General features: G+C 39.6%; 1 protein-coding gene across 2 annotated transcripts in view; it reads right to left on the bottom strand.

Annotated features, from left to right (window-relative positions):
• Nucleotides 1-26,878, bottom strand: part of ND-42 (NADH dehydrogenase (ubiquinone) subunit ND-42) — a 96,403-nt gene that overhangs the window by 2,351 nt on the left and 67,174 nt on the right. For both annotated transcript variants that reach the window (XM_067126012.1, XM_067126013.1), the window contains exons 6-8: nucleotides 12,350-12,560; nucleotides 11,875-12,036; nucleotides 4,651-4,765 (exon numbers count right to left, since the gene is read on the bottom strand). In XM_067126012.1, coding sequence (XP_066982113.1) covers nucleotides 4,651-4,765; nucleotides 11,875-12,036; nucleotides 12,350-12,560 — 488 coding nt within the window. The remainder of the gene's footprint in view (nucleotides 1-4,650; nucleotides 4,766-11,874; nucleotides 12,037-12,349; nucleotides 12,561-26,878) is intronic.

Raw genomic sequence — 26,878 nt, 5'->3', positions numbered from 1 at the left:
TAACTCTGCTGGAAATGTCAGGAAGCAAATATGTCTACAGGGGATGTGTACCGCACTCCCCCAAATAGCTAAAATCCGCGAATACTTAAAACCCCTCTAAAAACACATAGAACTGCCTATTTTGATAGTTCAAAAAAAAAAAAAAAAAAAAAAAAAAAAAAAAATGCTTACTCTATACCTGAGTATTTTAATAGTTTTATCACATTTAGTCATGAAAATATGAAAATACAGTAATTAGTGAATATTTCTCAGTGAAAAATACCACGAATGGGCGGATTTTCCACAAATAATATGTATATACGTTCCACAGAGAAATCCATGAATAGGTGAGTCCGCGAATCTTGAGAACGCAAATATGGGGGGTTTACTGTATACTCTGAAAGGAATATTAATTTTGTAGTGCTATTAAGCATAAACTTATGGTAACCTAGCACTATGCCACCATAAACTTCTGGTAACCTAGCACTATGCCACCATAAGTGAAACTGATTTGTCAAGTACGTAGTTGTTTGTACAAGACTTATCAGGATATTTTATACAGTGGGGTGTTAAGGAAAACCGATTAAAAAGTCTTTTGACACCAGCTGTATTACACTAGTGACAACTCATTACATAAGAATGAACTGACATACACACCTTAAATAAAAGATGCATAATGTTAAACATGCAAGACTACTCAAGTCGATCAAGGTAAAAACTGACGTATAATGATTATAATGAACAATAACGATGATCTAAGAAAAGAGAACAGCCCTGTCAAAACTGAGAATGAAGATCTATGTTGAGAAGGGATCAATGAGGGCCTGAAGTGAAAGAATAAAAAGACAATCCAGTCATACACAACAATAGAGAAAATATAAAATATGAATAGTGACAAGGAGGGAAAATTACAGAAAGAGGATGAGCACTGAAATGATAAGTAGTAAACATTTCCTTACCATACAGTTTACCTACTGAATAAAAGTTGGGAAAATGATACTTTCATAATAAAATTAAGTTATATGTATATTTACCAAGTAATTACATAGCTATAGTTTCTAACTCGTGCGGCAGCCTTTTATTTAAAAATTGCAGTAGTGCTTCGATAGTTTAGTGTAGGTGACAAGCCCCGCCCACTAGGGAGTACTGGAAACAACTTAGCAGGAAACTCATTCTGTCTGTGTCCTCATGTCCATGAGAGGGGAGGGAGGGAGGGCTCTGATTCTGTAATTATTTATCTGGTAAGTATATATGAAACTTATTCTGCCCACACTGATAGGGGGTGGGATATATGGACATATTCTACTCCAAAACATTAAGGTATGGTAATGACTTTGAAATAGCAAGGATTGCTAGCATTGAAACGATGCTTGTTTTTCCTTACCTGGTAAGAGAGCTACTGCAGGTGAATACTGCCTCTGGTTGGTGCTTATCTTAAACTGTAGTGGTGTGGCAGTTGAGCCATGGGTCACCTCTATATAAGTGGGAGTCTTGCAGTGGAGGATAGGCCTGATCGCTGACAAGACATACATAAATGCCCTTCCCCTGGGTGCAGTACCAACAAAACATATAACCAGACAATGCTGTCATCTACACTGACAAAAAAACACTACCCATCCACTAAGAATGGTGGGTACTCTAGGTACAAAGTACCCTGAGGCTCCCCAAAACTCAACACCCTATGTCAAAGCGAAGAGACAGAAAAGAGAAAGAATGCTTCCTATGCTACTCCCCCCAACACCATGCCAGCCACTGATAATGGACCCGGGCTACTGCAATTCCCAAACGATGTTTCGACTTCTTTTAAATAGTGACATGCGAAGATCGATTTGCACCTCCAAAAGGTCACCCAAAAGGTCGACTGATGAATGGACGAAAGGGACATATTATGCCTGAAAGCAAAAGAGGTAGCGACTGCCCATACTTCATGCACTTTCACTTTGAAAAAAGACAAATCTAAGAGACCCCTTTCCAGCGGCCGTCTGTTGAAACCTGGGTTCATGCAACAGGCTCAACTGGGGGGCAACTACCTGTGGGCAAACCCCACCGGCCTCTCTTGGACTCCCGGTATGTCTTCTCCCAGGTTTTACGGGAGCAGGACAGGGACCTTCATCTAGAAGAGCCGCAGGATGAATAGCCACCTCCTCCACTTGCACTGCACTATCACTTGACACTTTATGATCACTGGACACTTTTTCTTGAAACACTTTGTCCATTAGGACTCTCAGGGATGCCTCTAACTCCACAGTATGCACTACCAGGTTTATTTTCTTATCGAACTTGGATTCAAGGTTGGCAATGGCATCGGGGTCGGAAGCATGGGAGTAAGTGGACTGATAGTAGGAGGGCTGGGAATAGGGGAAGGACAAACATCAGGACTAAGATCTGACTTGGGCTTAGGAGTAGAATCTATGCTAACAGAAGCTCTACTCTCGCCCCTAGAGGCCACCTTTCTCTTCCTATCCTTTTCAAGCTTATTGGTGAGATTCAAGAACCTTCCACTTTCTCTCATCCCAATCCTTGCACTCATCACACTCATCATCTGCCCTCTAAATTTACTGCAAATTCTTAAGATGACTTAGTCAGTCTTACTTTTACAACACTCGCTAGATGCATTGAATCATATCTGTTGACAAAAGCTAATAAAAGCTAAATTTACTGCAAGAATAACCAAAACCCGTATGTGAATCTTAAGATGACTTAGGTTGTCTGCTAAGTTTCAGTACTTACAACACTGCGCTAGATGCATTCTTATATGAAAATTAAGATTCATGAAATCATATCTAAGGCAAAAATATTGAATAAAGCTAAAAATGTTTTCGCTTAACTCCGTGTTTTTAAAGAATCAGTTTCAAATTTTGTGCCTGGGTTTATTTTTGAAAAAAGGACAACAATAAAATTTTTCAAAATGCATCTCCTCCATAACTTCAAATTTACAGACAGAGATATATATTAGAACAAAGTAAGAGAGCGAGCGTTTTTTTTTCAAATTTTTTTCAAAATATTTTTCGTTTTTGAAAAACCGATGAAAAAAATTCCCAAAATTTTCGACAAAATGAAAAAACTCTCTCTTTGTTTGTAGACAAACTTTCATTTGCTTTTTGTTTCATTGAGATTGATTTTATGGAGAGCTGAATGTCGATAACTTTAGTTTTGAGATAGTTTTAAACAGAATGAGGTTTTTTTAATGAATCAGTTTCAAATTTTGTGCCTGGGTTTATTTTTGTATAGGGCAAAGGACTGTAACCATAATTTTCGTCTTCCGCCCCCATTAGCTGGTAACCCCACCCCCAAAAATTTTTCAAAATGCATCTCCTCCATAACTTTTGCAAACTAAGAGCTCAAATTTACGTGGTAGACAGATATTATATATTAGAACAAAGTAAGGGAGCGTTTTTTCAATTTTTTTTCTTTTTTTATGAATATTTTTCGTTTTTGAAAAAACTTGATTGATTTTTGGAAAAAATTCCCCAAAATTTTAAAACAAAATGAAAAAACTCTCTCTTTGTTTGTAGACAATTTATTTAGCTTTCGTTTGCTTTTTGCTTCATTGAGATCGGTGCATTCGTTATGGAGGAGATGCAGTTTGAAAACTATTTTGAGCTATGTAATTTTGCTTCTCTGGTATTTATTTGCTTGCTGTTACATTTGATGTTTTTAAATATTTGAAAAGATTCATGAAATCATCTAATGTTATAAGGCAAAACTAAGATTCATGAAATTGTCTAATATAAATATCTAAATAAAGACTGACTGAACACTGTCCACAGAGTTGCCATATAACGCATTTAGATATTATTATTTCATAGCTAAAAAAAGGAAATTACTACCGATATACTGACATTATCATTACATTATTTTAATTTTTTTCTATGATAGGGTTACTGTTTTTGTTTATAACTCCTAAACTATGGTTTTTTAATAAAACTTTCTGAGAAGATAGTCAGGATATGTATGATGCCATAATTAAAATATCTCAGAAAATTTTGATTTTTCGATTTTTCGTCAAACGCTCCCTAAACAAAGGTAACTTAGGGCAGTCAGGGAAGGTATTCAATCACTGACTAAACTTATTTGTTAGCTGGATTACATTACAATCAGGCTTGGTAAAATTAACTTTTGTTTGCAGATTTTTTAACTTTTTCTTGCCTTTTAGATCGTTTTTTTTCTCTAATTTTTTTTTAGTTTAATTCTGACTTTTTAGAAATAAAATACACTGTATTAAATAATTTCATATTTCTATTCTGTCTACTCTACTGGTTTGCTATTATTTAAAATATCGGCATTAACTGTATACAAATACAATACCCTAACCAAGTCTACAGTCCATCAAAATATATTCTTACAAATTATAATTTGCCTCACAAAAAATGTCTAAAGTCAGGCAAAATATATTCTTACAAATTATAACTTGCCTCACAAAAAAGAGTGGTTTGTGGATACAGTGTAATACTTACTAAGAGAACCTAAGAAAACCAAGGATAATGTGGACAAAAAACTCCTATAGCTCTACCATTTTTTCAAGAAAAACATTTACAACTTTCCTTCCACTTGTGAGATATTTTACAAACTTCATCACCAGTTATTATCTTCAAGAATAAAATATGAAATACCAATATTGAAAGATATGGTATACTATACTACAAAAATGTAATGAAAATCAATACATACTTGAAGCAAAACATCCGCGTATATTTTGTGATCTCCAGCTGGAATAACCATCTCCTCAACATCAAAGTCAGGTACAACCAACCACATCATGAACTGACTTCTGTATTTAGTATACCTAAGAGAAAAGTGTCATCAGTACAAAGAAAATAATTATTTCCTTAATGCCAATTCTGCTTTATTTTGTTAAACACACATCTGTAAGAGATAAAAAATGTGCCTTAATATTTGATGAAAAATTTAAAAATTTTTCACAAACCATTTTCTTATCATAGCCTTTTACTCTGATATCCTGGAGGGTACACCATCCACACCTTATAAAGAAAAGTGTAAGCAATAAACAGTAATCAAAAAATGACATTTTTATGATAAAATAGTTTTATATATACTTACCAAGTAATTACAGTAAAACTTTGCTTTAATGGACCCAGAACCAACGGACATCCAATTTAACGGACAAAATCTGGCCAAGGGTAATGGCTGTTGTTGTTTACGTTTACTCGTGCACTAACCTCAGCATTGGTGCGAAATTGGAACTTACCGTGTAAGTCAGTGTATAAGACAACTTCTGGATAAGATGAGGTTGAAAATTATGACAAATTTTCATGAATTTATCTCCTATCTGTAGTATAAGACAACTGTATAAGACGACTGCTAAATTACAAAACCATCTGTGTTTTAGGCTAGCTTTTGCAACAATAGGTATCTTATGAAATACTGGTTATGTAAAGATGATGTTATTATAAATGCTGTTTTCCTTACTGTATCCCTAGAAATTTAAAATAAACAAAATAAAGCCAATTCTATACCATGTTTTTCCTACACACATTCCCTAAAAGGGAAACCATTGTTTTGTTTACGTTTCATTGCCAGTCACAATCCCCTAACAATATAATAATGTACAATAATTATTGTACATTTATTGTTCGTATGATTGAATTGTTCCAAACAGTTATTACCACCAAAATGATAATGAATTTTTAATGAAAAATTAATATGTTATCCTAAATGTTATTACTACTGTAATTACATTACCATTAAAATTTCTGAAAAGTTACCAAAAGATAAAAGGTTGCTGTGAGCTCAACCATACCTCGATGTTTACATTTTGTCAACTGGCCTCACATAGATAAAAGTTGATGTCAATGATATGGAATTATTCCTCAAATATGCTTTTTATTATGAAGAGATATATAGGGTATAAAAAGGGTTTTATTACCTTTACTATCAGTGTATTTCATACTGCGAATCTTTTCATGTACATAGGTGATTATCACACCTAGGCTGAGGCTAGCCTACTGATAAAAACCTCTTTTAACACACAAAAAAATGCTTCACTTTAGCAGACAATCGGCTTTTAACAGATGACCTCCCCCCCATTAGTCCGTTAAAGTGAGGTTTCACTGTATATAGCTATAGTTTCAACTCGCACAGTAGCTTAAATTTTGAAATTTGTGGTAATGTTACTTTTGTTTTGGGTAGATGACTAGCCTCGCCCACTTTGGGGAAAGAGAGGAACAACTCGGCAAAGAGCTTCAATTTGTTTGTGCCCCTATGTCCATGTGAGGGTGGGAGGGAGGGCTCCGATTCTGTAATAGTACTTGGTAAGTATATATAAAACTTTATCATAAAAATGTCACTTTTATATATACAAGTAACTTACCAAGTAATTACATACCTGAATCCCACATTGACATGAGGTGGGACACACGGACATATTCTACCCCAAAACATTAGTAATGGTAATGAATAGAAAGTTTGCTAGTATGATACAATGCTTGTTGTTTCCTTACCTGGTAGAGAGCTACTGCAGGTAGATACTGCCTCTAGTTGGTGCTCATCTTAACCTGCAGTGGCATGGCAGTGTAGCTGTGAAGCGCCTGCTAGTTTAGTGGGAGCTTTGCAGCAAAGGACATTTCCGATGGCTAGCAAAGCATCAATAGTTAACCCTGCCCTGGGTGCAGTACCACAATAAAAACAACCAGACAAACACCGCTGTCACCTACAGCACATAAAAAAAAAATAACCACTATCTGTCCACTAAAAAACTGGTGGGTACTCCAGGTACGGTACCCCCGGGCTCTCCTAAGACTCGACACCCTATGTCAAGGCGAAGAGAAAAAAGATGGAAGGGATGCTTCCTACGCTTCTCCCCCAAAACCACGCCAGCCACTGACAATGGACCCGGGTACTGCAATCTTTGCGTTGCAAAGATTGACTTGCACCTCCAAAATTTTGATTGAAGAGTGGAAGGGAGCAATAAGTTATGCTTAAAACCTAACGAGGTAGCAATTGCCCTGATTTCGTGAGCTTTTACTTTAACAGAAGGCAAGGCGTCCTCTCCAATATGGGAATGTGCTTCCAAGATAAGGTTTCTAAGAAAAGACCCCAAGGCATTCTTGGAAAGGGACAAGAAGGATTTTTAACAGAGCACCACAGGTTACTCGAAGGTTCACGGATTTTTTCAGTCTTGTGTAGCTAATATCTTAATGCCCTCACAGGACAAAGAACAATCACTTCTTCTGGGCCCAATATTTCCATTAGGTTCTTAATGGTAAACGAACGAGGCTAGGGCTTAGACAGTGTCTCAATCTTAGCTAAAAACCAGACGGTAAAGGAACAGATTGCATTCCCTTGGGAGAAGCCAATCCCCCTAACAATGGCATGCAGCTCACTTAACTCACTTAGCAGTTGCTAGGGCTGCAAGGAAAAGGGTATTCTTAATCAGATCCCTTAATGTTACTAAACGAAGGGGCTCGAAATGGGAACTAGAGAGCCACTTTAGAACCACATCCAAGTTCCACGAAACTGCCTCTACCTTCTTCTGTTTGGATGTTTCAAATGATTGAGATCAGACAGACCCTGGTTTGTGGAGATCTACATCCATGGTGAAAAACAGACAAAAACAAAAAACAACAGCAACCTCTTCGTATATTTACAAGCAAATTTACAAAAAGACTCGTGAGGAGAGATGCAGTACTTGAAAATTTTTCTAGCCTAACCTATCCTTAAATTATTCAATTATGTGATCCACTCACCTGTTCACGTTGTTCTTTTTACTCTATGCAATCCAGCTTACGACAACAAAAACCACAAACAGACTTACAACCCAACCATTATCGACCTAACCTTCAGAGAGCTCTCTCTACCTTTTTTCCACCATGCTTTCAACACTCCCGCTTATTGTTTGTTTACATTTTTCTCCCTCCCGCCATTTTCGTCCTGTGACGTCACTTCCTATGACGTCACAACAATAACACACTCTTTAAACATAAGGAGTGCTATGCTACAAAAACATCTTATAAAATTAAACATGAGCTTTCTTTTTATACATTCTGTAATACCCATACACTTCATCAATGCAGAAAATAAAATAATGACTAACTTATAAAACTAACATACAATCAGTACTTTCCGCCTTCAAGTCACAAGCATTACTGATGGCTAGAAAGATGTCTGTGGCAATACTGGTACGACTCGTAGGTCAGTATAAAAGTTGCCATTAGTGTGAATTTATAGCATATAGAAGTATTGGCACCTCTCTCTCGCCCCATTCTTACCATAATCAGTGTTGCGTAATACTGTTTCACACTCAGGCTCAATCCGTCCATCTCCCCAATCCTGTTTTGCTTCACACTCAGGCTCAATCCGTCCCTTAAGGGTTAACATTTTGATTTCATGTATGTTATGTGGGTTTTCTAATTCAAGTGAGTATCAAATGCTAATCCTAAAAATTTTGCTTTTGGCCAATTGGTATACTAAGATTTCTGATTTTTAAATCTATTTCTTCACTTTTCTCCATATTTTATTTTTATAAAACATGACTTCCTGTGTTTTATCTATGGAAAATTTAGACCCTATAGATGAGGCCCATTCATCTATTTTTTTATGGTTTTATTAATGATTCATTCTGCATGTTTTATGCAAGATGCTGAATAATATATGGCAAAATCATCTGTGTACAGGTTACTTTTAATTCCAATAGTTAGAGAATCTAAAGTAGATCTATTACATTGTGACCCAAACTGAGTAGGATTCAAAATTTGTTCTTGAATGTGTCATTTTAGTCGAGCATTTACCATTTTCTCTAATAGTCTGCATACACAACTTTTTAAAGAAATGGGTCTGTAATTACTTACATTACTGGGATCCTTTCCAGGTTTGGGAATAGGAATTATTATGGCATTTTGCCATTCATCTGGAAATAAATTTCAAAGCCATATATGATTATAAAATTGTAACAGGTATGACTTTGCCAAGGTGGGAAATGGCAGATCATTTCAAAACAAATATTGTCACCTCCAGGAGCAGATTTATTATTGTTCAAGAGAGCACATTCCAACTCTTCTATATTGAGTTTTTTATTATAATATATATCTTCTATTACGTATTGCAAAATTTATTGTTAACAATTCTATATTATTTTTCTTTGTGCAAAAGTGTTCATCTAAATTTCTACCACTGCTTACATTTGGTAAGTTTTCTCCTATTACATTACTTATTTCTTTTGGATCAAGTATTCTTTTTCCATCTTTTAATATGGTATGTCTAGGAGGCTTAAAATTGGCAACACTTATTTTCCTGAATTTTGCCCATGTTTTTTATATAGAAGTGTTATTAGGGAAATATGATACACATTTCCTCCATGAAATGATTCTCCCTTGAATTACTTCCTCTCCTTTGTCTGAGCCGAGCTCTAAAGCCTGAGGCTCCTCAGAGGGAATAACTAGACTAGAGGTGGTAGCATCAGAACTCCCAACTCCTTGGGATGAATGAGGTTTCACTCTTCTCAAGAGACTTTAATTTAGAAGCAAAAACTCATTCAATGGAAGAGGAAGAACCAACGCCAAGTTGCGCTTGGCACTGAGAGCAGAAAATTCCCCCATATTAGCTCACTACTGTGTCGAAAATCATGAGGTGCTGATGACAAACAACCTGGTAGGGGAGCCATACCAGTACTCTGTGCTACCAAAACAGAACCAATCAAACGTGCAAGATCAACCTGCCTAATCAGGGAAGGGACCAAGTGTCAGCACCATACAGGAGACCTCAAGCACCTCAAAGAAGTTTGTAAAGACTGCATACTTATGAGGAGACTTGCAAGGAATTGTCAGTATCCAAAGAGACTGTGATTCATAGATTGACTGTAAGGAATATGGGGCACAAAGGAAAGGGCTAAGTATGGCAGTATGACACCAGAGGAAAATGAGAACAAGTGTGACACTTTAGCATGGCGCAGCACCAAAGGCAATAAAAATCTATAACTAGCAGATCAATTATAATTGCATGCTCCATTCCTGCCGCACAAATAACCTCCAGCACATCACACAAATGTGAAAATGGACAGGCAGAACCTGAACATCTAGGAGACCAAGAAGGAGAACAATGGTGTCTGGCACCAGAAGAGTGTCTCAAGATGCCAAAGCAACATTTGAGGGAGACATCATCAAACGAGGGTTAGGAGTGACAGGAGAACCAGAGTATGAACCCAGATAGGGATTGCTTGCTAAGAGTTCATCCCTTTCTACCTTGCAACCAAGCATCAACCTGCCTGTGTGCAACCCACGCCAGATCGGTTAGACGAAGGAGGCAACAGGCACACACCACTTCCTCTCTCAGACTTACCCCACTTCCCTGTACCTCCAACAGTGAAGGGAGCTTCACAGGGCATGGCTAAGGTATGGTTAACAGAGGGAGGGCATTGGCTCTTCCTCTGTTGCCAGGGGAAAACCTGTTAAAGGATGATTTATTTGTGCTGGTAATGAAATGAGTGTAGCAGTGGTAAACTCCATAACTTTTCAAACGTAGTACTACAGCTGGCAACATCAGACTCTAATACTATCCCAAACTTGATATCCTCAATGATACAGGGAGCTTTGAGGAGTGAAGAAAAATGTTTAAAGTGAGAAGCATTCCTAAGTACACCAGAAGAGAGGGAAAAGCAACTCTTGACAGAAAAAAGCCTCTTATTTCTATTATTACTTCCTATCTTAGCTTTAGGAGGACCTCTTTGTCATTTTTCCTTAACTTGTCAACTTCTCGCCTCCTTTCATCCTTCAAATAATTACTCAAAACATCTGGACAATCGTCACTGCATGGGCCACTGAAGGGCCAATCCTTGCTCCTAAATTTTAAGCATGGGTCATGACCATCTTAAGCCTAAGTGTAAAGACAGGTGTTACACATTCTCACTTTACATATCCTATACATTTTGTCATTATCTTTCTGATTAGATATCCTAAATAACAAACAAAACCAAATTAATATCAGACCAAGTTTTAAAAAATCCAAATTTTCAATGAGAATATGTAAACCGCACTCTTCCAATACATCCTCGCAAAGTGATGAAAAGAGAACCAAGTAAAAAATGTGCCGAAGTTTCTTCAACGCAATCAAGTTTTCTGTACACCTTTATAATCAATGTCACCGAAAATACATCTATATTTCGGTGGTCTCTGTATAGACCTGTATGAGCTACGGCCCATGAAGCTTTAACAACAGCCAGGTGGTGGCCTGACTGAGGCTAGAGGGTTGCAATTTGGTATGTTTGATGATTGGAGGGTGGATGATCAACATACCAATTTGCAGCCCTCTAGCCTCAGTAGTTTTTAAGATCTGAGGGCGGCCAGAAAAAGTGTGGACAGAGTAAAGTGCAGATGGGCAGACAAAGCCAGCACAATAGTTTTCTTTCCAGAAAACTAATAACTAAAAAAAACTATATATGCTCGCACCAGCAGTTCACCACCACAGTTCAAACTAAATGATCCAGTTAATTTTTTAGTTTTAACATTCAATCATTCTACCGCCTGACGTGGGGAATACAGCTATCATAATACTGTAGTGAGGTAAGATTCATATAACTAACTTCTACTTCTAGAAGTAAGGAACAATTGCAATTGAGAATGGCACTCTAGGGCAAATGGAAAAGCCATGAAACTACTACAATAATTACCACAAACCTTCTCTCACAAATAACAAGGAATATCAAATCAAATGAGAAAAATTTTAATGAGGAGCAAGTGTGGAGGTCTTTCCCCACATATGAAGTATTTCTTGCTTGTTGAGAATTACTTTTTCCTCTTTCAAAATTCCAGGTGGCCTGTCTAAGAAAATGTAATATGCTAATGCTAAAGCAATGGTTTCCATTTTTGTACATTCAATATTATCACAGAAACAAAGTGTAAAGTTCTTGTCTTAGGCATTAGGGAAAAAATACAATGTACTTACTGCATTCGCTTTTCACACCATTCCCATTCATCCTTAAGCTTCCAATCCGCCATTTTAGGGTCATTCTTGCCAAATTCAAAATTGACCCGTTCAATGTCCTCTACTACAACTTCAGTATCACCTTCTTCTGACCAGTCATATACCAAAATCTCAGCATGATTTCTGCAATAGAAATTAATGAACACACTAGGTCGTATTCCAGGTTTACTGATCTATCTGAAATCCTTTAAATCATACAAAGCTTGCATCTCTAGGCAAGATTACATTTCAGTTCAAAACTAACAGTATTATTTATTATTCTGTGAACTTCAAAATTTCCATAATCTCATTCTGTATTCAGTAAGTTGGAAAGCACATAGCTCAAATTATGGTTATTTGCAGAATAGATGAAATTAAAACTGTGCTTATCAAAAGATTTTTAACAAATATGCCAGCACAGCAATTCCACGTTTATAAAAAACCAAATGTAACCTACTTCATTTCCCTAAGGAATTGCTGCTTATACTTCATTTCCATCTGAGAAAGAAACTCTGCAGATAAAACAGAAGAATTTATCTCATGAGGCAAACCCCTTGCCTGGATTCTTTTCAAGGTAACATCAACAGGAACATCCAAGTAAACAACAAGATGAGGTCGCATCAGAAGTGGCACTGTCATTTTTCTGCACTCATAATACAGGTTAAGAGCTGAAAAAAATATATTCTTTAATATGCTTCCAAGAAGCTCTCATACCTAAGAATCCATTCAGCAACTTGAAAAGAAAGAGAAAATGAACAATGCCAGCAGTGGATAGCTAAGGTGAACTGTATTTAGAATGAAACAACTCTTGGATGCATACCATTGTCTTTAATAGGCCTAAACTGAAATAGAAAGGGATAACTAGAATTTATCACTGCTGTTGATGATTTTCTTCCAGGGCTTAAGAATTGTTCCTTGAATCAAGTATACAGTTCTGTACCACCCTTTCACCCTCCCTCACAACCATATTTTATCAGACCATGAATATGACATTTTTATAATGAAATAAAGTTTTCAATACACTTACCAAGTAATTACATAGGTGTTAGTTTAATTTATTTGCAGCAGCTTAAATTCAAATTTCGCGGTAGCAACACCGATGTTCTGTGTAGGTGACTAGTCTTGCCCCCTAATGACAGAGTTAGGAGCGACTTAGCAGATAATCCTCAGTCTGTTTATGCTTATGTCCATCAGAGGGTAAGTATATATAAAACTTTATTTTATTATAAAAATGTCATTTTTATATAAGTAACTTACCAAGTAATTACATAGCTGAATCCCACACTGATGGGAGGTGGGATACATGGACATACTCTACTCTAAAACATGTAATGAATTAGAGATAGAAAAGTTGCTAGCATTGAAAACAATGCTTGTCATTCCTTGTTAGTTAATACAGCCTGCAGTATAAGCTACCTCTGGCTGGTGCTCAACTTAACCTGTAGTGGCGCGGCGGTGAAGCCAAGGGCCACCTCTACTAAAGAGGGAGCTTTGTAGCAGAGGAGAACTCCAATCGTTACTAAAGCATCAGTGGAAGTTACGCACTCAAGGAATTATCTGATGGCTAGCAGAACTTTAAAGGTGCCCTTGCCCTGGGCGTAGTACCATAATAAAAACAACCAGGTTATGCTGTCACCTACACTGAAGAAAAACCACAACCCATCCAATAAGAGTGCCGGGTGCTCTGGGTACACTGTACCCGCCTTCCCCCAAGGCTCCCCAAAATTCAACACTGCACTATAAGGTGAAGAGGCAGTAGGAGAAAACACTATAAGGTGAAGAGGCAGTGGGAGAAAGCCCTATGCTTCCTTCCGTGATACCATGCCAGTAACTGAAAATCACAAGGTACTGCCAAAATTTTAAATACTGTTTAAACTCCCTCAAGATTATAAGAAACGAAGAACGATCTTACTACCAGTAAGCTGATCGTCGAATGGACATAAAGGATATATAGTGTTTGAAACCTGATGAGCTAGAGGCTGTTCTGACATCTTTAGCTTTCACTAGGAGGAAAATGCTTCTCCTAAATCTGAGTATGTCTCAGAAGATGAAGTCCAATTGGATAAAAGGCAAGATGTTCTAATTAGAAAATGAGAAGAGCTCTTGCCGTAACTCCCTGGGTTATGGATGGCCTGGGACTTCTAGCTTTTTAAGCAATACCATACCATCCAGCTGGGCAGAGAGCTCTCTATTCCTCCTCAGAGCCAGTGAGCACTTCTGGCTCTCAAGAGAATGAGCTGGCATCAGAAACTTTAGTCTTCCTTAAAGCTATTGAGCGCTACTGGGCGCTCAGAGCAAAAGCTGACGTCATAAGGCAAAGCTGGTGCTGGGTTGGCGCCAAAAGAGCTATGAGCTCAGGTGTTGTCTGGCGCTCCTGGAAGACATGGATGTCTGTAAAATTCCTAAGGAAGAAAGAAAACAGAGCCAGGTCTTGGATTGGTCCATGTCCTTGACTAAAATCCAAGGAGAAACGAGCAAACCATGTCTCCTCCTTCCTTGCTTGGGCGTGTCAGTAACTTCAAAGAAAATTAAGCTAGGGATGCCAACGAACTAGGTCTCCATGCTTACACGAGTTACGCATAGTTTGATACCCCTTAACGGGTAATTGCAAAAGGAACACGGACGACTTGCAGAGGAGACCTAGGGACTGAGGTACTAGCTTCAGAAAGTCGATCCCCAGGTCTGGAAGACGAAGAGAGAAGACTGACTTACACGTCTTGCAATGGCCTCTGCAATACGTCTAAAAATGATCTTCAATTAATAATCCTCCAGATAGTCTGGATTCTGTCGGGGGAAGATCTGACTACCTTGGTAGATCTCTTGAAGCGAAGATGTCTGAGAAGACATAGCGGGGGAGGATCCTGTAGAGTCTGCCCACAATCGAGCAGGTTCAGGGACCATGACACAAGCCAGAATATGGCCATGACACAGTCCAGAATATGGCTAAGTGGACAACGTAACTTGGAGTTAGCCTGAAGATTGTGTTGCTCCTCCTTGACCATGATGTAGGGTGTGAAGAGAGGTGGTCCGACGATCTGTCTATAGCACGAGGATGTTGCACAGGATATAGGGATGGTATGGACCACAAAAGGAGGAAAACGAAGATTCCTTGGAGGGACAAACAGGTCCAAGACAGGTCTGTCCCATAGATTCCACAGATCCCAGCAGCCGGGAGACTGACAGTCCCGTTCTGACATCTCAGTACGTCTGATAGGGCTTTAGTTCTATGAACTGATCAAGTGACTAGAAGATCTGACTGATCTGTCTACAGAAACAGGGCTCTTCCTATAGAGGTGGGGAGATGTGGGATAGAGCCTTGCTTACATAAAACATTAAAACTGTAGTCTAGTCTGAATGGTTACCACAGTCTAGGAGTGCATGAAGATCAAAAAGCATTGGAGTTATGTGAAGAAACTTCCACCTCTATGAGAAGGAAGTGAAGGATTCGTCTTTCCGGGGACAACGCCCCAGAAAAACCCCGGTTCCCTAAGAAGGCTCCCCAACCCGTAACCAAAGCGTTAAAAAGAAATCAGGACTAGGTTTACGGATGAAGGAACTTCCTTTCCAAAAGACTAAGTTCGGACAACTATAAGTATTTAAATACAAGAGGAACAAGGACTCCAGAGAAAACTTGTGCTGTCAGGAGGCTGATATCTAGCAAGGACAAGGAAATGTGCTTCCCGCATCTCCAAAATACATTCAGTGGCCATGAAGCTTGAAGGAAGAGGCTGTCTGGTTCATCTTCTATCCACTGTGGGCATGCCTGGCATTGATGATTATGCAGATTCGCGGCCAAAAGAGCAAATTAGTAGAAGGACGTGCGGAATTGCAGACAACCGTGCCAACTCTGCCAACTTTTTACAACAGCCAAGTGAAAATGTCAAAAGCCATGCAGAATCAACAAAAACTGACCTTGATGACGCTTAGCGTGGACTCGATGACACCCTTGTACAGAACAAAGACATGCAGAACTGTATGCAGCTAAAAATTCTGAAAAGTTACAATGGCTTAAAAAATTCCATAACCATAAGAACCTGGGCTCCATGAGCTTACACCAGGTGTACAGAGGTGGCCACTGAGTACTAGAGATATAATGACGAGCGCTCTACAGCAAGTGCTGGGCACTTGGACAAATGTGCCAGGCACTAGGAAGTGGCGCCAGGAGCTGGGGAAAGGGTCCAGGTAAACACGAATTGGTGCCTTACAGGAAGGTCGTTCAACAAAGAACAAAACTGCTAGAAGACCATGAGAAGAAGGTAGCTTTTACTGTTGACAGGAAGTAGAGAACAGCAACTGTCAACATGTAAATCTTCAGCGGAGTGAACAGCCAAGAACCTCATGGCGTTCGGTCTTTGCCAGAAACCTTGGAACTGAAGGAAAATTGGAGGACACATTGAAAAGTCCTATTAGGTCTGTCCAAACTGGCCAATGACTTGTAGGCGCCAGAGCTAGAGTAGGCTCACTACTAACATCCCAGGCATGAAAGGGGGGGGGGGGTTCGGAAGAGGGCAAAACTCTCGGACCATCTGAAAGCAGAGGTCCTTGGCAAACGGAAAAACTCGAAAATCCAAGAGATGCAACTGAGAGTTGACAGGAGGACTCTGGCCAGTGCTCCTGATGTAAGTCCAGAAAATTAGGACTTCTAGCAATCTTGACAAGAAAGTCTAGATCTGACAAGGTACTAGAGTGAGGGAAGACAAAAGACACTTGTCTTGCTCCTTTTAAACGAAAGCCAAGTTTCCAACCTTGACAGATGCTTGGATGACTAGGAAATAGCCCAAAAGAGGGAGCTTCCTTCAGCAACTTAACAACTCTGACCCAGAAGTCTTGTCCGGAGGTAGATTTGGTCCTTGTTCAATGGGAACTGGCGTACAAGACAGGACAACAGTGTGTTCTTAAAATTCAGGTGCTGGACACAGCAGGTTGGTGCTCGGATCCCTTGGATCCCTCGGATCCCACTGTACACCTGGATCCTTCAGATCCCACTGGGCGCTTGGATCCACTGGATCCCGCTGGACACTTGGATCCATCAGAACCCACTGGACATTTGGATCCATCAGATCCTACTGGACACTTGGAGCCATCAGATCCCCCGAAACACTCAGATCTGCTGGGCGCCTGAATCCCACTGATCACTCGGATCTCAGTGGGCGCTTAGATCCCTCAGATCCCACCATATACTTGGATCCCTCGGATCCCATTGGGTGCTTGGATCCATCGGATTGCACCAGATACTTGGATCCATCAGATCCCACTGGACACCTGCATCCATCAGATCCCACTGGACACTTGGATCCATCAGATCCCACCGGATGCTTGGATCTATCAGATCCCTCTGGATGCTTGGATACCACTGGGCACCTTGATCCCATGGGACGATCTGCTCCCTTTGGACTTCTGGGATCCACTTGGCATTTAGAGGCCATTGGGTGCTTGGGATCCACTGGGAGCTCTGCCTTGTCCTAAAAACTACAAGAGGGGTCCCTAGGGCACTTACAAGGGATCGAAGGAGCCTGAACCTCCATTGCAAGCCTGGAAATGTCAGCTGCGCCCTGTAGACTCAAGAGTCTGATCCACTGGAAGATAAGGTGTGGGTGTCTACTGGTACTGTACACCTTTCCAGTGGTTATCCACCAATACCTGGGAAATAGTGACAGGTTCAGCTGAGGGAGCACCTACCCATGGGCAAAAACACCTTTGGACTCCCATGGACCGACAGTATGCCTCCTCCCAGGTTTAGGAGATCCGATAGGGCTGGATAGCCACATCCTTCTCCACACATCCAGTAACATCCAGTAAAACACCTTTCCAGTGGCTGTCCATCGATATCTGGGACTGGCAACAGGCTCGACTGAGGGGGCGACTACCCGTGTGTAACCCCCAGACCTCCCTTGGACTTCCAGTATGCCTCCTCCCAGGTTTAGGGGAGTTTGACAGGGACTTTCTGTCTAGGAGCATCGGGGGACAAGCAGACATCTCTCCATTGCACTACACTTCACTTCACTATTACAAGGTTAACTTCTGTTAACCTAGACACAAGACTGGCAATGGCATGGAAAGGAAGCGAGGAAGCCAGGCATGGGAACAGAAAAAAAAAAAAAAATTAGAGGGCTAGTAGCATGAGAGAAAAAATTGGACAAGGGGAGAGTAGGCACCAGACGATCAGGAGCTTGGTGCTCCCACATGCAGATGGTGCCAGGCAACTGGTGGCGTCAAGTGAGCTAGTACCTCGTAAGTTACGAAATCGGGAGCTGGTGAGCACTCCTGGGCGTTCGGAACCAATCCTCGGCTGTCAAGAGCGTCAATTCTTCCAAAAACCCAGCACAACCAAAAAAATGAACAATTTCTCTCCTTACTACATTCTGCCCTTACACTTTTTCAGTTCTCTACAAAGGAAAGTGTAATAAGATGTTTAATTCTTTAAAGTACATAGAGTACCATCAAACAACCAAATCTCAACTCCTAACAAACATTATTTGAGACTTGCAGAGATACAGAGTATCATTACCAAAAATATCAGTCCTGTAGCCAACGCAATGTTTACATTTTATCATGCTACTAGATAAAGATGATAGAGACTGCAAAGTTTACTTTATCACGTTACTCAGCAACACTTTACTTTGTTACATTACTTGTCGTAAAGGTGAGTTAAAACAAAGATTGTAAATTCACTACTGTAGAGGTATTCATTATCAAAAAAATCAGTTCAGTAGTGAATGTAAATATCGGTTCCACAATGAACCAATGTTTACATTATAGTACGCCACTCAGCGAAGGAGAGCTAAACAATTAACTGCAATGTTCGCTGTAAATACGAACATTTGATATACTAGACACCACTTAGTACCAAAAAAAACAAGAAAAAAAACTCATCCTGAATGCATTCGGCTGAAATTACTTGACTTTCAGCTTAAACACTAAGGTCCGGTTAAATAACCAAAAAAAAAAAAAAAAAAAAAAAAAAAAAAAAAAAAAAAAAAAAAAAAAAAAAACTGCCGACACCCAATATTAACACCAGACGTCGCAGAAACAGACTGAGGATTATCTGCTTAGTTGTTCCTAACTCTCTTGCTAGGGGGCGAGACTAGTCACCTACGCAGAGTAGACTAGAACGCGTACAGTTAGCCGAATCTGTTAAGTTTCCCATACTATTGCCAAAGAGTTGCTATGTTACTCGGGTAATTAATAAAGAACATCATGATGCTAACGCTCATATGGGTGTAAATGCCACTGTGGCGAGTGTCAGACAGGAGTTCTGGATCCCACAGATAAGGCAACTGACTAAGAGTATAATACACCATTGTGTTATTTGTAGGAGAATGCAGGGGAGGCTGTATAGGCCCAATGTAGTTCCTCCATTACCTGAGTTCAGGGTGCAATGTAAGCAACCTTTTAATACTACAGGCATGGACTACACCGGCGCATTATGGGTTAAGGGAAAAGGACAAAACCCTGAGAAGGCTTATATCATCTTATTTACGTGCCCAGTAACCAGAGGCATACATGTGGAGCTAGTTGATAACCAGTCCTGTGACTCGTTCCTCATGAGTTTTAGAAAATTCTGTAGCACAAGAGGTTTCCCAGCACTCATGTTGAGTGACAATGCCACCACGTTTGTAGCGGCATCAGAATACCTTAAGACCATGTCAGAGAATCCCAGGGTAATAGAACATCTGTTAGATATAAAGTGTAACTGTAAGTTCATTCTAGTGAGAGCACCATGGTTTGGTGCTATATGGGAAAGACTGATAGGACTTCTGAAGTCATGTCTAAAAAAGATCATAGGCCAAGCCTTGCTCAGTTTTGAGGAACTGACCTGTGTGCTGGTGGAGCTGGAAGGAATTATCAATGACAGACCATAAAGTTACGAGCCCCGGGATTTGAATCAGCTGGAAATTTTAACCCCTAACCATTTGATCCTTGGACGAAAGCTGAAGTCCTTCTCAAGAGAAGTAGTAAATTGGGAAGAGGTTTCCAGTGACCCTACCTATGGACGGAGAGAGTTACCGAGAAAAGATTCCTGTATGTATCCAAGTTGTGTGACGACTTGTGGAAGAGATGGGAGAGGAAGTATTTAACAATGTTAAGAGAGACCCATCAAATAGGAATAGTGCATGGCTCTTGGCCCAGGATAGGGGAAGTTGTCCTCATTCATGACAAGGGGCGAAGGAGCAAGTGGAAGTTGGGCCAAGTGATCGAGTTACACATGGGGAGAGACAAGGTCCCTAGAGTGGCTACTCTAAGAATGGCACATAGCCATCTTATGAGACCTGTAATTAAGTTATACCCCTTAGAGCTGTGGAAGGAGATAAGGGAAACTAATCCTGCGACAGATGGCATTCAGTCAAGCACCCACCCGAGCAGGACTGCTCAAAAGTAAAAAGTAAGCTGCAGATTTTACCCACTGAAAACAGGCATTTATAAGAACAGGACTAACTGTAAATAATGACGGTCTGAAGTTCAACCAACTCGCCAACAAAGGGCTTTTGCAGATGCCAGAAAGGCATTTATAAGAACAGGACTACTGTAAATAATGTAGGCATAAGTTTTCTTGCGGGGGAGTAAGTTGAAACTTCGACAAGAGAGACTGTACTTTTCCGCAAGTTGTGGTACAGTTTTATGTATTCTCTTTAAATTTATGCAAGTGGAAATGCATATTATGTAGAAGAAGGATATTATGTTTTGTTGTGTTTGTAGTTAGTAATGAAAGGCGTTGTTTTGGCTGTTTTGTGTGTTTAATTGTAAGTATACATGTAATAGTGCTTAACTACTGGTATCGGTTGTTTGTCCGGTGGTTAGTCGCAGGTTTGGTGTCGGTCACAGATGGCTGTGAACTGAGTCTCTTCACAGCTTTGATACAGTGAGGTTTGAGCTAATAAGGACTCAAGATTGCAGCCATAATTGTCAGTGCCTACAAATCCACTTAAGTATTCCTATTCATCTTAAAATACATTTAGGGAAAACTTCCTTTAGGAAATATGCATATCTAAATGTAAGGAGAATTTCTTGAGGTGTGCTTTGGATGAGGGTCATGAGATAGAGAATGCTCACACCAATCTGACTACTGTACTTCGAGCTAGGGACAATTGAATGCGCCAATAGTAAGTTTATATCGTTTGTTTAGTTAATATACACAACTCACTGCATTAATTTAATTACAATTTGAACTAGCATAAGAGTGAAGTAACCTGGGTATTGTAGTATAAGACTTGGGCTACGACTGGGTCAGTATATTTCGAATTGTTCAGGCTATACGATAACACTGACGATTTGAAATGATATACTTATTCTGAGTGAGTCGGAATAAATCATATTGACCAGTTAAAAGTGAAAGTGAAAAGATCACTAAATATTTTAAAAATAGTATCTAATTTTAATTGGGGTGCTAATAAGAAATCGTTGTTAAGGCTTTATAATGCAGTATAATGGCTGCCATGTATACTCATCTGCTTCAAAGACTAAACTTAAGGAATTGGATGCTGTGCATAATATGGGGTTAAGGATCTGCACTGGAGCTTTAAGAACTTCACCCATTGAAAGTATTTTATGTAGACTCCCATCAGCTACCACTGGACTTAAGGAGGCATGAGCTAGGTCTGAGACACAACATGCGGCTGAAATGCTCGAAGGAGAATCCTCCTTTTGAGATCTTAAAACAGTGTGACTCAAGTCTTTTTGGATCTGGATCTTCAATACCATTTCAAATCAGACAGCTGGATGATCTGGAGGATGAAAGCACAAACATGCAGAAGATCCTACAAGTTAAACATCCTGCTATCCCTCCATGGTTTATTCCAGCAATAGATGTCTGCATTAAAGACACAAAGAAGAAAGACCGTCTGGAAGAAGAAGTCAGAGACAAGTTTTTGGAGCATGATGAGAGGCATATAAATGACATGAAAATCTATACTGACGGATCAAAATCGGAACATGTAGTAGGATGTGCAGTGTTATGTGAGGGGGGAATCATATATAAAAAAGTTGATCAGACTCCTCACCCATATTCACTGCTGAAGCAACAGCCATAGTTGATGCTTTAAATCTTCCATCTGCTAAGAAATTTAAATCCAGTCATATATAGTAACTCAAGGAGTGTTTTAGAAGCCCTAGAGAAGTTTAACCCTACCCACCCCTTAATTCAAAAGGCTCAGGAATGGTTTTTTTATCTTTCTGTTCACCACAAATCAGTTAAGTTTTGTTGGATTCCTGGGCATACTGGTCTAGAAGGGAACGAACTGGCTGATAGTAAAGCAAAGGATACCGCAAGATGAGATTTCTTAACTAATAAGGTGCCACATTTGGATATGCGTCCAGTTAGCAGACGATATATTCGTACAAAATGGCAGCAAAGATGGACTTCCCCCATTTTATCCACAAATAGGAAGTACAGAAACATTAGAAAAAGTATTGATTTTTGGAATTCGAGTTTTAATCATAACAGAAAATTTGAGATCATCCTAACACAGCTTAGGATTGGCCATACCCGCTTCACTCATAGCTATACATTATTTTAGAAGGAGCCAGTGCCCAAATTTGTGCTCACTGTGGTGGTCAGCTATCCGTTGAGCACATGCTGGTGCACGGTCATAAATTTAATCGCCTTAGGCAAAAGTACTTACTAATTGGGAAGACTATTTTAGAAATTTTAAATGATGATGTTGAGGTAGATAACCTTATGGGTTATCTGAAAGAATCTGGTTATTTTAATGATATGATTTCAGTATATTTAATAAAGATTTTAATCATATTTATTCTTATACTAAGTATATATTTTGAATATAAAAGTTTAATATATACTTATTTTTTGTTGGTTCTATCTAATATCATTCTTCATTTTTTACGTTCATATTTTAACACAATTTTACTAGTATGTCACCATTTACCTATTCATTATCAATCGTATCATTAATTTATATATTTCACCTTCGTTATGGTGCTGAATAATCCTGGTGGGTTCTGGCGCTTGGTCTTCCATACCTAAATTTCATTATCAATAAACCAATCAATCAACCTCATAAAACAGGTACTGGGGCATGGTAAATAAGAGGAAGGTGACAGAAGGCACAGAACCATATCACCTCAAGAACTGACCCGGTTCCCTGGCAATGGACTCTTCTGACTGTCACATGGCAGTCCTGAGATCAGGCTATAATGATGAGGGCGCAATCACCAAACCTCTCAAAGGGGAATGTGAAAAAGACTGCACATTATGGGGGGGGGGGACATGGAATGGTTCCCTATAATCCATTAAACCTCTGAAAAAATGACAATTTTTTATAAAACTGTATTTTTCATAACATACAAACCTGAGGTCTTTGCATATGGATAACTTTTGCCAAAGCTGGAAAGTCCGGCCATTAAAATTTAACAAGGCAGTTATGGTAACAGTTGCCAAAGGTAGGGGCAGGAGTACTGCCCCCCAACCAGTATGCATTCGATCTTTTCAGTTTACCTTTTGGCCCAGGTAAAAGAATGAGGGGTTGTAAGAGGTGGGCCTTTTATTTAAAGACCTCAGGTTTGCATGTTAGGAAAAATACAAATTAATTAAAAATTTGTCATTTGTTTCTCAACGAATACAAACCCTTGGTCTTTACATATGGAAACTTACTACTGGAGGGAAGATTCCAAGTAATTCTCTGAACTGACTGGTAGTTTGGCTCATCTGATATTCTGTTCCTGGTCATGAAAGAGCAAAGGAAGGGTACCATACCTCTAATCTACTGAACTAGGGATGTTCAACCGACTGAAAAACCCTTGATTCAAAAGGAACAGATGAACCTACAATGTTGTAGACTATATAACTAAAACTAACCAACTGCCTTGCCCATAGTCAGTCTTTCTCTTACCTTGCTAGAGAGAAGGTTGGAAATGCATCTATTAATCCAAACAAAACTGGATTACAGATAGGATATTCAGTCATGCAGATCACCTACAAGCACACCAGTCCAGCTCGTGAAGGCTTGTCCACTCTTCCTCTGTCCACTGGAGGAGGACAGTAACAATAGGAAGGTAGGAGGCCAGTCCCTCCCACACCTCCTCCCTGTAGCTGCACACCTTAGGCAAGATGCAACCTGTCCTTAAGAGCTGGGTAAACTACATGACTTATTGAGCATCCACCAAGGATCCAAGGAAAAGGAGTCCAAGGACCCATAGGCAATACCCCAAGGTAAAAGGATAAGAATGTGAACTGCACAACTTCATTCTATCCTAGTACCAGACTCATGGGTTCTTCCTGAATAACACAGACCGATGGATAACTGTGGTCCCTAGAGATGTTGCCTCAAATGTACTGATGACCACCAGGAAATTATGGATACGTTCAGAAGGTCATTCCTCTAAGCAGAGAAATGATCCCTTTGCCTATGGTTAACACTCCAAGGTAAGAAGATATGAACATGAATTTCACAAATACATTCTATCCTAGTACTTAAACTACATGTCTTTTCTGATTGTGACAGACATATGGATGACTTTGCCTTCTTAAGATCTTACCCGAAACGTACTGATATCCAGTAGGGAGTTTCACGGTACGCTCGGTTGATCAGTTCCCTAGCTAGAGAAAGGATCCCTTTGCCACTGTTTCTCAGGCAGCTCGAAGCTAACAAACTACTCATTAGCTTTGTGTTGAAAGACTAGATTATGGGGGTAACACAGAAGTCATACTGTCTTTGGTGCCACTGGACCATCAAAGGAAAACAATCAATCTAACTGATCACCTTCGAATATGCAGAATAAGCAGATCACAACAGAGCCAACAACAGGAAATTGAGTGAGGAAAGAGTATGATCAATCTTCTTTCGAGGTTGAGTGAGAGCCGGAAGTCAAGATCAAACATCCTACCCTTTGATTTCATTGAAAAAGTGCTGACATTTCATCCATCTCGCTTTTGAATCCTTGTTGGCCATCATACCGAAAGTACTTCTGTCTATCCGAGTACTACCACTGTTGCAGACCTGACATGGAAGGACACTTAGACCTTTGGAGACCATGTTAGTATCATGGTGTCGTTGTTATCAAACTGAGGACTGTAGGCAGCAATTACTGCCTACATCTCCCATTCCTCACAGGAGTAATGTAACAGCATGAGGACCAAGGAAAGGGGATCCAGACACCCTTCCTTGACTGAAAATAAGTTTTTAGAACTTAGTCTCCAGATCAGCTGATAGATATATCTGTTCAGACAAGAAACTAAGGTACAGTTATTGCCGCTTTAATGGTGCTTACAGCGCTGTAACTTGATGTTGCATGAAGTTGCAGCGCAGTAAGCACCATTAACTTTATGCCTATTCTTGCTGTTAGTGTCGATCAAGTTACGGCGCTGTAAAACGCTGTTAACGGTGCTGAAAAAGCGTCATTATTTCAAATCCATTATAACTTGGTGTAGCCATAAGTTAGTAACACACTGTATCTATCAATACATGTCCGATATTCCTTTCCCCTTCAGCTAGAGAGAGGAAGGGTATGCCACTGAAAGTTAAATGTGTACAAAACAAAATGTTATATCAGTTGGAATACTTCAATCACTTGTATTCTATAGGACCAACATATGATAGGTCTTATCTTCTTAACTATCTCGGTAGAGAAGAAAGCAACTAGAAAAGAAAGAGATCAGTGTCTTGATCAATTCCACTGTCCTTATCAGTAAGATCTCATCGATACAGAAAGTGAGAGCGGTTTAGCATAGCTAAGAACCATCGTTCAAAATTCCATGAACATAAAAGTTCTTCTTGAATATTAAGGAGATCAGTCCTCTAAACATGAGTGCTCTTGTATACACATTATTTGTGTTAAAACCAATCTGGCAGTAGAAGCTGATAAGGGAAATTAGGCATGCTAAATCACTTCACACTGCCAAAGAAGTGGAACTCCTATACCCGTGCATGGGCACAGACTCCAGTGACAGAACTTGTCTGACACACATTCCTCATCCTAGAATGTGTCTGATTGACGTCTGTGTTGAGGATGCTACTGCAACCCCATTCATCAGCACTGTATACAGAGAAGATGATAGGATAACCCCAGGGGATGTCTTATGATAAGATGATCTATGCAGATATGTGCCAAGTACTCTACTGTCAACTTGTGCACTGTCAACGGACTTTGCACCATTGACAGAGATGTCCTAGCACTGTCAATGGAATGTGAATTGTCAACAGAGGAGACATCCTGTGAGGAGATCCCCTGTGATGACATAAGTTCAGTATGCTACTCAAAAGAGGACCATAGGACACCTATCATCATAGGTGTCCTATGATGATAGGACACCAAATATGGTTCACATTCTAATGTGAATTATCAAAATGCTTTTCCTGGACCAAAAAGGGGACTGAAGGCAGAGCTAAGAAGTCTGGTCTACTAAATGAGTAGCAGAGAAAAGAGCTGGAGAATGAGTAGAAACAAAAGCAAATGCACTTGAGAAAGAGAAACAAGGCTTCTTAATCTATTTGCTTCCATTCTATTCTATAACTAAGAAACTCAAGCATGAGTCTTGTGACCAATCCCCATATTCCTTTATAGTCAAGATGACACTCTAGATCCATGCAGCCAGCACAGTCAGTTGTCGAATTCAACATTAAACATCCTCAAACACAATAACCATCTACATAGCCTGACATTCTTGCTTTGCTTGCTGTGGAAGACATCCTAAAGACATCTTCCATAACTATCAGCCAAACTAGTGAAATACTGACAACCACCCACAGCCATGGCATGAATTCTGACAAGAGCTAAAGCATTCAAAACACACCTGGTAGAGAACAGGTGAACTAAACAGTCAATTGGGTCAGCCAAGCAACTCACCTGCCACTACAAAGATATTGCTATCTTTATCAGTAGGTAAGATGTATCCCAAATAAAAAGATAGCATTCTTGAACATAGGAGTGTTTGGCTACCTAACACCAAAATAAATTCTCAACTCCTCTTCAAGGATTAAGTCTTACTAGATAAATCCTTAGGGCTCTAACTGGACATAGCAGAACTTCCTTT

This window comes from Macrobrachium rosenbergii, chromosome 23 (genome assembly GCF_040412425.1).
Source record: "Macrobrachium rosenbergii isolate ZJJX-2024 chromosome 23, ASM4041242v1, whole genome shotgun sequence".
NCBI classification, from domain to species: Eukaryota; Metazoa; Arthropoda; class Malacostraca; order Decapoda; family Palaemonidae; genus Macrobrachium; species Macrobrachium rosenbergii.
Note: the sequence above shows the minus strand (reverse complement) of the source record. Positions and strands in the feature narration are given on the sequence as shown.